This window comes from Aethalodelphis obliquidens, unplaced genomic scaffold (assembly GCF_003676395.1).
Source record: "Aethalodelphis obliquidens isolate GAN/ISIS:26980383/991018 unplaced genomic scaffold, ASM367639v1 scaffold84, whole genome shotgun sequence".
NCBI lineage: Eukaryota > Metazoa > Chordata > Mammalia > Artiodactyla > Delphinidae > Aethalodelphis > Aethalodelphis obliquidens.
Window position 1 is genome coordinate 813,704 of NW_020838028.1, and position 14,055 is coordinate 827,758.

General features: G+C 37.0%; 1 protein-coding gene across 8 annotated transcripts in view; it reads left to right on the forward strand.

Annotated features, from left to right (window-relative positions):
• SCAF11 (SR-related CTD associated factor 11) overlaps positions 1-14,055 on the forward strand; it is a 73,473-nt gene that overhangs the window by 19,378 nt on the left and 40,040 nt on the right. For 5 of the 8 annotated variants that reach the window (XM_027093520.1, XM_027093525.1, XM_027093527.1 and 2 more), the window contains exons 2-4: positions 2,905-2,958; positions 10,290-10,371; positions 12,477-12,634. In XM_027093520.1, coding sequence (XP_026949321.1) covers positions 10,311-10,371; positions 12,477-12,634 — 219 coding nt within the window. In that variant the 5' untranslated portion in view covers positions 2,905-2,958; positions 10,290-10,310. Of the gene's footprint in view, positions 1-2,904; positions 2,959-3,600; positions 3,635-10,289; positions 10,372-12,476; positions 12,635-14,055 lie in introns of those variants that run through there. The other 3 variants (XM_027093523.1, XM_027093524.1, XM_027093529.1) reach the window with 3 other exon arrangements.

Consider the following 14,055-nt stretch of genomic DNA (forward strand, 5'->3'; position numbering starts at 1 on the left):
TCCCTATAAGGCCAACTGGCCCGACGCAGGGGAACACAATCAGATTCACAGGTTGCATCAGACCGAAACTCTCCGGACCACCCAGTTCCAGGAACTGACCTGGGGACTTTGAACCCGGCCCAGCCTTCCCGCCTTTCGAGGGGCGGGACTAACGGTCCCCCAGGATACCCGAAAAGACCACCAAATAAGGAATACCCTGCGCCCTCCCAGATTCACCACACCCCTTTCCCTTCTTCCCCTATAAAATCTTGCCCAACCCTCGCCCGGGTGCGACTTCTCTGGCCCCTTTCTCTCGGACAAGTGAACCTCGCCCGGGAGCGCTCCCTAATAAAGCTCACTTAAAGCTTTCCTCTGTTTCGCGGTGCCGTTTGTTAAGATCCGACCTTACAGTCCCTGGTGGTGCAGTGGTTAAGAATCCACCTGCCAATGCAGGGGACACAGGTTCGAGCCCTGTTCTGGGAAGCTGCCACGGAGCAACTAAGCCTGTGCACCGCAACTACTGAGCCTGCACTCTAGAGCCTGCGAGGCACAACTACTGAGCCCGCGTGCCTAGAGCCCGTGCTCCACAACAAGAGAAGCCACCGCAGTGAGAAGCACGTGCACTGCAACAAAGAGTAGCCCCCGCTCACTGCAACTAGAGAAAGCCTGCGCACAGCAACGAAGACCCAACACAGCCAAAAATGAATAAATTAAAAAAAGAAAGAATGAAATTATTTCTAGAGGCTAAAAGTTCAGGATCAGGGTGCTACCATGATTGGGTGAGGGCCCTTTTCCAGGTCTCAGACTTTCCCTTGAATCATCACGTGGTGGAAGGGATTAGGGATCTTTTTGGAGTGTCTTTTATAAGGCACTAATCCCTTTCATGAGGGTTCCACCCTCTTAACTTAAGTACATCCCAAAGGCCCCCCTTACTAATAATGCCATCACCTTTAGGGATAAGGATTTCACCATGAATTTTGGGGGCATATAAACATTAAGACCATAGCAGCATGTAAATGAATCCAATAAAACAAAAATTGATTGAGTTTTCAGTTTTACTGTTGGTTGGTATTTATAAAGTTGGGGTGAAATTGAAAGTATTGGCAGGAATGAAAATTTTGTTGCTGTTTTTGTAAATAGATATCCTAATTTGTTGGTTCTCCATTGAATTATTTTCTGATAAAGAGTTTTATTTTTTTATTATTTATTTATTTTTTTAAAAAAGATGTTGGGGGTAGGAGTTTATTAATTAATTTATTTTTGCTGTGTTGGGTCTTCATTTCTGTGTGAGGGGTTTCTCTAGTTGTGGCAAGCGGGGGCCACTCTTCATCACGGTGCATGGGCCTCTCACTATCACGGCCTCTCTTGTTGCGGAGCACAGGCTCCAGACGCGCAGGCTCAGTAGTTGTGGCTCACAGGCCTAGTTGCTCCGCGGCATGTGGGACCCTCCCAGACAAGGGCTCGAACCCGTGTCCCCTGCATTAGCAGGCAGATTCTCAACCACTGCGCCACCAGGGAAGCCAAAGAGTTTTATTTTTAACTAAAAAAATTTGATGTTGAAAAAATATGTAACTTGTGATCATGAGTAGAGAGATTGGTGTGTTGAAGGGCAAACACTTTGTTTATTAAAGACCTGTAAATTATTTTTTTTAATTCATTACATTCAGTTAGATATTAACATACTCAGATCATTGTATGAAAATGTACTATGTTATAAAATTTGAAGAAAGAGAAAAGATACTTTTCTCCACCTATATGTCTAAACATTAGTCTGAAAAGCTTTTTCTGGGGATAAAACTTTATTGCGTGGGATCAGGTACAGTGTGTGTTTCATGTTTGCCTAATGGTCACTCCCATAGAGGAAGTGTAAAATAGTCAGAATCACCTTACCTGTTTGCATATATCCTTCGTTTGTTTTAAAAATTAAAATCCTCACTATCATGTTCAAGTTGACAATCCCATTTTTGAGTCCTTTAAGGATGGAAATGCTATAATGGTACAGAATAGTTGGGTGGGGGTAGAAAAATACATTTTAAATATATTTGGTCTTCATTGGGAAGCCTTTTTTTACAAAGGCGTATGTTGCAAGGATACATCAGTGCTCACTGTGTGCTTCTATAATATCCTGTGCTTACCACCATTACAGCATCTGCTATACTCTGTTGTTATTGATTTTTGTTTTTGTTTTTATCAGGTGTGTCAGTGCTTAAGGTCTAGTGGTACCTAGAAAATATGGAGCACTGACTAAATATTTAATAAATAAATAAATAGAAAATATGGAGTACTGACTAAATATTTAATAAATAGAGAGAGAGAGGGAGGGAGGGAGAGAGAGAGAGAAAGAGAGAGAGAAAGAGAAAGAGAAGGAGAGAAAGAGGCAGGCTGTAGAAATGTGGGGAGTCCGGTGTGGGGCCGGTTGAAAAAGAAGAGAAAAAAAAGAGAAAAGTGATTACTGGCTAAGGATACTAAAATCTGGAGTTCAGGAAGTAATTGAAATACTAGTAGTTGAATTTCTGGGCTCTTTAAATATCTTTTTGTATATCTTTTTCTAAATTGCTTTCTTAGGTGGTAAGCCTAAGTGTATTTGTTGGGGTAGATTTTCTTCTAATTCTCCATTACTCTGTTTTCAGTCGGTTTTCTCCTATATGCTGAAATGTGTTTTCTTGTGCTTCTCCCTCCCTGAACAAAATGTTTTCATTATTGTTTGCTTCCAGTACATATGTGTGTCTTCATATCTGCAGGCATATAGTCACTCTGTCGAAATGTTTTATGTTCTAGATAAATTATACTCACATCTGGGGCCCTCTGTAATGAGTACTTCTTTATACTTTGCTAGTCTCCTTTCTTCTGTACCCAAGTTAAATAAGGGAGCAGCCAGGTGAAAATGGAATGAAATAGGACTAATTTTCATAATTCCCTCTCCAGAAAAGTTTGATGGAAAACCGATTACCTGACTGCTCGACCTGAAGCATCTTAAGGGTAAGAAGCCTTGTAAATATTTGTATACTTATTAAAAACTAAATGACACTCTTAGGTACCACCTAGGAGGTTGTGGTTGGAGCTTCACTTAAACATGACCTCTTCTTTTTTGCTGGAGTTGCCATATGTTATGGCATTTAGTGTTTTACTTCCTATATCTATATAAAGTAGAAAATAGGATACAAAAATCCTAGGGCTATTTACTTTGTGAGTCCTAGATTTTGTGTCTTGCTTCAACATTTTTATTTCCAGATAAACAGGAATCTTGATAAATATTATCAATGTAGAATAAAGAACTTATTTATCTTTGTGTAAGTTCCTTTTGAAGAACTATTTGACAATTTAAATTTTGTAAACATTTTACTCATATTCTTTCTATATGTGGATATTCTTTGAGTTACAGGAGTTTTTAAAATTTGTTCACTTGTTAATAATGAAAATCTGAGTCATACAGATTTATCAGTTTTAATCCTGTGATATACGTAAAATCCGTTTGGGGTGGGGAGGTATTCATGTGTTTGTGCATGTGTGTTTGTTGTTGAGTACTTTGTGCTAGTCTGAACACTTTAAATGGATTATGAGATTATGTAATTTGATTTTCATAATGACTGAAATGGTTACTGTTTTATCTCCATTTTATAGATGAGGAAACAGGCTTAAAGAAGTCATACTACTAGTAAGTGTCAGACTAGTTAATGTTTGAACCCAGGCAGTTTTTTTCTAAAACCAGTGCTAAAGGGACATTCCTATCTATACTGAAGAGTGCTGGTATTAAAGCTCCAGGCGAAGGATATTCTAAACAAAAAATTGTCAAAATAGCCCACTTGAAGCAAACAGGTCTACTTGCAAAGTGTGGTAAGAGTGTTATATGGTGGAAATCAGGTAGGAAAAAAAATTAGAGGGACCATTCTGCAAGGGATTTAAAAATTAACAGTGACATATTAGAAGCAGGAGGGAGTTGATTATGTAGCAAAGAAGTTGGAAAGGAAATAACTATTAAGCTGAAGGAGGTAATTGCCTTAACCTTACTCTGAAGCGAACAAGTGGAAGCACTAGGGCAAATATCCATGATAGTTTAAGCCAGATTGACAAAATAAATGTAGATAAATCAACAAAATCATATAGCCTTCAGGGCATTTTTAAAGAAACTCAAGGACACCATTGCAGAACCATTGACTCAGATGTGTAACGAGAAGCTGTTGTGCCATAGTACAGGTTGAATACAAATGTAAATAGATGCCTCTACTTAGGAAAGCTTGAGGGGCCCTCTGCAGTGAAAGACTGAGCCACATCTCCAAACTAGGCAGCCTTCTATAGTCTTTAATAGGGTTGGCAAACGTTTTCTGAAAAGGGCCAGATCGTAATTATTTTAGGCTTTGCCAAGTATACAGTTTCTGTAGTAACTATTCAGCTTTGCCATTGTAGTGCAAAAACAGCCATAGGCAATATATAAAGGAATGAGCATGACTGTTCTTCAACAAAACTTTATTTACAGAAACAGCCAGTTTTTTGACCGCTGGCCTATAATAATGGATCGAATTCCACCCCCACCCCCACTGCCACCCCGACATCACTAACAAATAGCCTTGCTTATGGTTTCTTAAAGGGAAAATAAAAATAACATTCTTAGAGGGAGTATCAAATTTTTGAGTAGTTAATTGGCAGGCACTTAATGGTTTTAAGACTGGGATTGGGATGGAAAATGTGCATTAATAGTAATGGTTAACATTTGAATGCTTTTTATTGCTAGACAGTGTCATAAGCACAGGTATGCTGATGACAAAAATTACAATTTTTTTTTTTTTTTAAATTCTCAGGTAGCTAGGATAATGGGGTAAGATGGTGTGGTATGAATTTCCCCAAATGAAGAATTACACTCAATTATAGATCATACAGGGGCATAGTATGATTCTAAAATCAGCTAAGTTTGGAAGTTGGCTTTACTGTACATATGAATCTTGCACAAATCTTGATAAAGTGCAGATTCTTATTCACTAGTCTAGGGTGGTGCCTGAGGTATCTTTGTAGCAAGTTCCCAAGTGATATTGATACTGTCCTGAGTAAATACCAAGTGGAATAGTAACCTGTGACTATCGGAATATTTTTAGAAGTATTCTATCTCAGCAATTCCATCATTCTAGTTACTCAAATCAAAATACTGAGGAATAATCCTGGAATCTTGCTCTAACACATATGCCGCATTTAGTCTGTCAGCACATCCTGATGGCTGTATTTTGAAAACTGCTGGAATCTGAGCACTTTTCATCAACCTTGCTACTACTTTAGTACAAGCCACTGTCATCTCCCCCTCTAGATTATTGCAGTAGTCTGCTTGCTGGCCTCTGCTTTTCCCTTTGCTGCCTCCTCCCTCTGCCTTAAACCCCTTACTGGCTTATCACACTCAAAGAAGCCAGTGTATTTACCTTAGCCAATAAGTTGTTACCTGATACCTGAAGAATAGCACCAGAACTAAAACAAATGTTAATGTAGGCTGAGTGGGAAGTTTTCCTTTTGTTCTTGACATTCTATCTACTTTTATTAAGGTAGACTGTGATTGAATTAATGTTTTAAAAGTAACTCTAGTCCTGACTCAAATTTCCAATTTTTAACCCACTAAAACCTTTAAATTATTCTTGTATGTGTTAGTTTCTTATTTTCTGCTTGGGTTTTGAATCAAAGTATGGGCCTTTGCATTTCTCCTTATTTAATCTAATACAGAATTTTCCTAGGCAGTACATACCTTTAATGTAGAAACTCACATGTGTACGTTATTTAACAAACTAATAGAAAAACTACCTCGTGTACACATGGAAGAATCATAACTGATGAAATTGGGGATTTCTTGTGCCTAGATATTACAAAATATATTTGAATACTTCATTGCAATCACTCGTCTTGCATCCATTCAAGAAGGAATTCTAAGAGTTGATTTAAAAAATAATTTTACTTCATAAATTTGTTCCCCTCGACTAACAAATTAATTTCCTTTCCTCTGTTTCTCATTTTGTCTCTTGTAATCACCATTTTCCTAGTCCCCTAGGCCAAAATGATCTTTTACTCCTTCCTTTGTATTTATTTAGTCGCCAAATGTCAGAAATTCTTCAGCTCTTCAAAATTTGTTTCTTTTTTATTCACTTCATAGCCAATTACTCTAGCTATGCAAACATCTCTGCTTCCAATCTCTCCCCTCTATAATCCATTCTGTGCTTTGCAGGCAGATCATTCTTTTAAAAGATTTATTTACATTGCTTATATTCATGTCAGTCTTCCTCAGAAGAATCTATAGGATTGACTCTAAACCTCTCAGTCAATCATTAGAGATCTGTCTATAATCTAGCCCTACTTGATTTATATTGCTCTGCTTATTACTCTCATTACCCTCACTGTAATCTTTCAGATGAACTTCTTGGCGTACATGCCCATTCCTTCTCAGTATATACACACAGTTGCTCTTTCACCCACTGACTTTTTTTTTTTTTTTTTAACATCTTTATTGGAGTATACTTGCTTTACAATGGCGTGTTAGTTTCTGCTTTATAACAAAGTGAATCAGTTATACATATACATATGTTCCCCATATCTCTTCCCTCTTGCGTCTCCATCCCTCCCACCCTCCCTATCCCACCCCTCTAGGTGGTCACAAAGCACCGAGCTGATCTCCCTGTGCTATGAGGCTGCTTCCCACTAGCTATCTATTTTGTATTTGGTAGTGTATATATGTCCATGCCACTCTCTCACTTTGTCCCAGCTTACCCTTCCCCCTGCCCCTATCCTCAAGTCCGTTCACTAGTAGGTCTGTGTCTTTATTCCCGTCTTGCCCCTAGGTTCTTCATGACCATTTTTGTTTGTTTGTTTTTTAGATTCCATATATATGTGTTAGCATACGGTATTTGTTTTTCTCTTTCTGACTTACTTCACTCTGTATGACAGACTCTAGGTCCATCCACCTCACTGCAAATAACTCAATTTCGTTTCTTTTTATGGCTGAGTAATATTCCATTGTATATATGTGCCACATCTTCTTTATCCATTCATTTGTTTGTGGACACTTAGGTTGCTTCCATGTCCTGGCTATTGTAAATAGAGCTGCAATGAACATTGTGGTACATGACTCGTTTTGAATTATGGTTTTCTCAGGGTATATGCCCAGTAGTGGGATTGCTGGGTCGTATGGTAGTTCTATTTTTAGTTTTTTAAGGAACCTCCCTACTGTTCTCCATAGTGGCTATATCAATTTACATTCCCACCAACAGTGCAAGAGGGTTCCCTTTTCTCCACACCCTCTCCAGCATTTATTGTTTGTAGATTTTTTGATGATGGCCATTCTGACCGGTGTGAGATGATATCTTGGGGGTTTGATTTGCATTTCTCTAATGATTAATGATGTTGAGCATTCTTTCTTTTTTTTTTTTTTTTTTGCGGTACGCGGGCCTCTCACTGTTGTGGTCTCTCCCGTTGCGGAGCACAGGCTCCGGATGCGCAGGCTCAGCGGCCATGGCCCACAGGCCCAGCCGCTTGGCGGCATGTGGGATCTTCCCAGACCGGGTCACGAACCCGTGTCCCCTGCATTGGCAGGCGGACTCTCAACCACTGTGCCATCAGGGAAGCCTGAGCATTCTTTCATGTGTTTGTTGGCAGTCTGTATATCTTCTTTGGAGAAATGTCTATTTAGGTCTTCTGCCCATTCTTGGATTGGGTTGTTTGTTTTTTGATATTGAGCTGCTTGCAAATTTTGGAGATAAATCCTTTGTCTGTTGCTTCATTTGCAAATATCTTCTCCCATTCTGAGGGCTGTCTTTTCGTCTTGTTTATGTTTTCCTTTGCTGTGCAAAAGCTTTGAAGTTTCATTAGGTCCCATTTGTTTATTTTTGTTTTTATTTCCATTTCTCTAGGAGGTGGATCAAAAAAGTTCTTGCTGTGATTTATGTCATAGAGTGTTCTGCCTGTGTTTTCCTGTAAGAGTTTGATAGTGTCTGGCCTTACATTTAGGTCTTTAATCCATTTTGAGTTTATTTTTGTGTATGGTGTTAGGGAGTGTTCTAGTTTCATTCTATTACATGTAGCTGTCCAGTTTTCCCAGCACCACTTATTGAAGAGGCTGTCCTTTCTCCACTGTAACTTCCTGCCTCCTTTATCAAAGATAAGGTGACCATATGTGCGTGGGTTTATCTCTGGGCTTTCTATCCTGTTTCATTGATCTATATTTTTGTTTTTGTGCCAGTACCATACTGTCTTGATTACTGTAGCTTTGTAGTGTAGTCTGAAGCCAGGGAGCCTGATTCCTCCAGCTCCATTTTTCTTTCTCAAGATTGCTTTGGCTGTTCCAGGTCTTTTGTGTTTCCATACAAATTGTGAAATGTTTTGTTCTAGTTCTGTGAAAAATGCCAGTGGTAGTTTGATAGGGATTGCATTGAATCTGTAGATTGCTTTGGGTGGTAGAGTCATTTACACAATGTTGATTCTTCCAATCCAAGAACATGGTATATCTCTCCATCTGTTTGTATCATCTTTAATTTCATCAGTCTCTTATGATTTTCTGCATATAGGTATTTTGTCTCCTTAGATAGGTTTATTCCTAGATATTTTATTCTTTTTGTTGCAGTGGTAAATGAGAGTGTTTTCTTAATTTCACTTTCAGATTTTTCATCACTCGTGTATAGGAATGCAACAGATTTCCGTGCATTAATTTTGTATCTTGCTGCTTTACCAAATTCATTGATTAGCTCTAGTAGTTTTCTGGTAGCATCTTTAGGATTCTCTATGTATAGTATCATGTTATCTGCAAACAGTTGACAGTTTTACTTCTTCTTTTCCAATTTGGATTCCTTCTATTTCTTTTTCTTCTTGATTGCTGTGACTAAAACTTCCAAAACTATGTTGATTAATAGTGGTGAGAGTGGGCAACCTTGTCTTGTTCCTGATCTTAGTGGAAATGGTTTCAGTTTTTCACCATTGAGGATGATGTTGGCTGTGGGTTTGTCGTATATGGCCTTTATTATGTTGAGGTAAGTTCCCTCCATGCCTCCTTGCTGGAGAATTTTTGTCATAAATGGGTGTTGAATTTTGTCAAAAGCTTTCTCTGCATCTTTTGAGATGATCGTATGGTTTTTCTCCCTCAATTTGTTAATATGGTTTATCACATTGATTGATTTGCATATCTTGAAGAATCCTTGCATTCCTGGAATAAACCCCACTTGATCATGGTGTATGATCCTTTTAATGTGCTGTTGGATCCTGTTTGCTAGTATTTTGTTGAGGATTTTTGCATCTATGTTCATCAGTGATACTGGCCTGTAGTTTTCTTTCTTTGTGACATCTTTGTCTGGTTTTGGTATCAGGGTGATGGTGGCCTTGTAGAATTGAGTTTGAGAGTGTTCCTCCCTCTGCTATATTTTGGAAGAGTTTGAGAAGGAAAGGTGTTAGCTCTTCTCTAAATGTTTGATAGAATTTGCCTGTGAAGCCATCTGGTCCTGGGTTTTTGTTTGTTGGAAGATTTTTTTTTTTTTTTTTTTTTTGTGTTACACGGGCCTCTCACTGTTGTGGCCTTTCCCATTGCGGGGCACAGGCTCCGGACCTGCAGGCTCAGTGGCCATGGCTTACGGGCCCAGCCGCTCTGCGGCATGTTGGGATCTTCCTGGACTGGGGCACGAACCCGTGTCCCCTGCATCGGCAGGCGGACTCTCAACCACTGCGCCAGCAGGGAAGCCCTGTTGGAAGATTTTTAATCACAGTTTCAATTTCAGTGCTTGTGATTGGTCTGTTCATATTTTCTGTTTCTTCCTGGTTCAGTCTCGGAAGGTTGTGCGTTTCTAAGAATGTGTCCATTTCTTCCAGGTTGTCCATTTTATTGGCATAGAGTTGCTTTTAGTAATCTCTCATGATCCTTTGTATTTCTGTAGTGTCAGTTGTTATACCCACTGACTCTTATTTGTCAGATTGGCCTAGCTAAATTCCTTTTTATTCCTTCATACTGTTTTGCTCCTTAAATGTGTTAAGCTCCTTAACATATGTAACCTGTCAACTTCAATGAAAACTTCAGTCCAAATGGATCTCTTTTCTCTAAGCTCTGATTGTATTTATGTTTGTACCAAAAAATTTATCATTAGTCTTTGTTGTTTAATACTTATATAAGGCTTCTCTTTTCAGCAAGACAGTGCTTGGTGGCAAGGAGTATAAAAGTGTACTGGATTATCCAAAAAATTTACTGGCTTGGTTTGTATTGCGTTCTTTTATGTGTAAAATAATTTCTTACAGTTTGGGGGTTTTTTTAAATATGTATATTATTGGGACAAGGCAAACATTAAAATTCTCTATTATAATTCATCCTATAGGAAACCCTTTTTCAAGGAGAAATGAAGAAGAAAACTCTATATACCCTAAATGTGGGAGATCAGGACTATGAAGATATGGAAGGTAACTTAATTTTTATAAAGCTTGGGTGTTGAAGGCAAAAGTTAGTGTTTCCATACTGTTTGTTAACAAGGAGTTTTTTGTATTTACATATTTTTTTTGTTCTTAAACTGTGAAATAAGCTGCCTAAATAAGAAGTGCACACCTTTTTTTCCCCGTCTTCTCTTGTCTTATTTTTGATCAGTCAGTTTTTAGTTCATTGAGCTCTGCTCTTTTTCTTCTTAAGTTTTGCTCCCTACTGATTTAGGAATTACATTTTTCTGTTTGTTTTTATTATTACTGTCCTTGGTTTTTTCTCCATTCCCTTCTTCCTGAAAAAAATCTCAAGTTCCTTTAGTGAAAGTCTGTTGGTGGTAAACTTAAGTTTTTGTATTTATTTTATCCTCTTCAAAACTATTGAAAGATATACAATTCTGGATTATTTTTTTTTTGTCTCTTAGCACTTTGAAGATATTATTTAGCTATTTTCTAGTTTTCTTACTAGCTGTCAAGGAATGTCTTTTCAACCTAATTGTCATTCCCTTGTAGATGATCTGTCTTTTCCCTCTTTTTGCTTTTAAGATCTTGTTTTCATCTTTGATATTGTACAGGTTTGCTACTTTGTTTCTAAACATGGATTATTTTTATTACTCCTGTTTAGTATACCTTGTGTGTCCTTTATCTGTTGGATCATGTTTTTGTTTTATCATTTCCCAGCCATTACTGCTTCAACTATTGCCTGCCCTTTAGTCTCTTCTTTTGAACTTCAATTAATATGTTAGACTTTGTTCTGACCTCATTTCCCAACCTCTGTTTTTATATCTCCTTGTCTGTCTCTTACAGTCTAGGTAGTTTCTTCAGTTCTTCCAGTTCACAAATATTTTTTCTTCTGGGTCTAATTGCTGTTCAGTTATTTTATGTAGTATTTGAAAGTTCTGATCTTTGAAGCCAGTGGACATCTAAATAAATTTATAATAAATAAATATAATACATAAATAAAAATAAATCTAAACTCATTCTTGTTTCTGCTGATTCTTACTCAAGGCAACGTATTTTCTTCTGTTTGGTAAAGTTTGATTATGAGCTCATATTTGATCCGTTTAATCTGTGGAATCCTGAGGGCCTAAATTAGGGATGCTTTCCTTCAGAGGATTTGTATGTATTTGCTTTTTTCTGAACCCATGCTGGGACCACTTTAACCCCATTTGAGGGTCTTGGCTTAAAACTGGAATCTCCTAGGATCAGTTTCCCTACCTGGATTGGTCCTAAGGTTAGTCTCCAGTTCTGAACACTAGTATGGACATGTATTTCCAGGGCAATGTCAGCTTTTCCATTTGCTTGGCATATACTGGTCACATTTCAGCTGACCATTTCTGTATTTTTGTTTTGTTTTATGTTGAATCTTGGAGTTTCTTTTACTTTTGAGCCAGCACTGCTTACTTCTTGTGTGTTGGTTACATTGCTGGTAGGTGTTTAAATTAGTACAAACCCTAAGGGGTATAATTTGGCAGTATCTATTCATAATACAAATGTATGTACACGTTGGTCTAACAATTCCATTTTTAAGAATTTATCCTGTAGATACACTATTAAAAATGGGAAATGAAAAGTTTTTCATTGCAGCATTGTTTGTAATAGCCCAAGTTTGAAAACAGGTGAATGTCCCATCGATAGGTTGAAACAACAAAAAACACAGACTGCTGTGTATAGTGTTCTAGCATTTGTGTGAAGAAGGAGGTTTGAAAGAATATATATTAGGATTTGCTTGTCTGTGCATTCTATCTTGTCTCTGGAAGAACACAAAACAAACAACAGTTGTTACTTGTAGCATTGGATGGAACTAGATGGATGGGAGTAGATTTGCTTGGGAGATTTGTCACTATAACCTTTTTTTACTTTTAAATATTTGAACTATGTGATTATTACCTATTTTAAAATTAATTCATGAAAAATTCTTTTCACTCCTCCCTTAAATTATAAATCAGTAAATGTTGGGGTTATTGTGCTCAAGGAGTTTTTTCTTATAGTGTATCTAAGATCTAATTACTTTGTAGAAGGAGGGCCTTTTAGAGTATCTAGTCATTTGGTCTGGAGAAATTGAAAGCATATATCGTTGCTTTACTTTATAGGTGAAGAAAACAAAGATAATACTGCTACCATTGGTCTGTTGTACAGTGAAGCTGATAGATGTCCAATATGTCTCAGTTGCCTGTTAGAGAAGGAAATTGGTTTTCCAGAAAGCTGTAATCATGTCTTCTGCTTGACCTGTATTCTTAAATGGGCAGAGGTGAGTCTAAGTATTAAATATTATTGTATTTTAGTTCCCTAGCATGATTTCATTCCACCTAGTCTAAAGACTTGATACTGCCTTTCATAAATTATTTCACAGTAATGTGTTTTCCTCCACTTAGGACAAACATCTCTGTATTGCTCAAATTTTGTTAGTATATTCCCTTCTAAATTTTTTATATTCAGCTTTTTGTTCTTTTATGATTAAAAAATTTTAAATGCATACCATTAAAAAAACGGGATAATGGATTAAGTATTTTTTTCTGGTAGAAATGCAGTAATTCATCTTCAGTGTACTTGACCCTCTTGTGACTATATTTACTACTAATAATAACACCTTCTCTCTGCTTTGTGTTTTATATTTTTCAGAGAATTTTTACATAGATTATTAAATTTCTTCCTTATATCAGCCTGTGGGATAACCAGAACAGATATAACAGTGTCTTTCCATTTTACAGATGTGGAAACTTGGATTTTGTGTTCTATAACTTGGCCAAGGTCTCATAGCTTAAGAGACAGAAGTAAATTTACAACTGCATTTTCTAGTTCCTGTGTTTCATTTATTTTGAACTAATTTCAAAGTTAGAGATATTATTGAGGTTCTTCATAGATAGTTAATGATTAAGAAACAGGAAAATTTGGGACTTTTAATGTATTATGTTGATTCATTTTGGGTCAAGTAGATCACAGTACTGTATATTGAATATTCATTATGAGCCCCATTGTTAGAAATTGTGAAATAAAAATTTATCATACTGCTCATGCTATATTTTCTGAGTTAGTAATTTGTCAGTGTGTAAAAATTAGTAAAGGAGATAAATCTTAGAAATGTTTTTAACATTAGCTGCATTCAAATTCTTTGTTGTCCTTATGCACATTGGAATTAATTGTCTATTATATAACTGGGGTTTTCAGAGTTCCGTGTCTAACTTATATTTCATCAGTAGTATGAAAAAGAGAACATAACTGTGTACTGACTCTATGGCCAAGTTCTGGGAGGGGGAAGAAAAAGATTTGTTACACCAATTGAGTTAATAATAGTATACTTGGAAACAGTTCTAAATAGATAAAAGTCTAAACTGGTTTTTGGCAAGAAAGGACTAAGGATAGGTGAAAATGTATTCTGGAAAAAAATATTTTGAGTTTAATTTAATTATTTAATATAATTGTAAATCTCTGTGTGTTTGCAGGAGCATTGACTAATGAAATAAGAATGCATATTTTTCTCTGCCACCCACCTAATGATATCATCTGTGTTGAATTTAGTGCACCATGGTTTGCTTTGTGATTAGATATCTTAAAAATAGAGGAGATTTTGCTTCCAATAGAGAATTACTGGATGGCTAGAAGGCTTCAATTCAGTGCTTTTTGTGAGATTGCATTCAGTGACCACATAATTGGGGGTTCAACAACCATGAT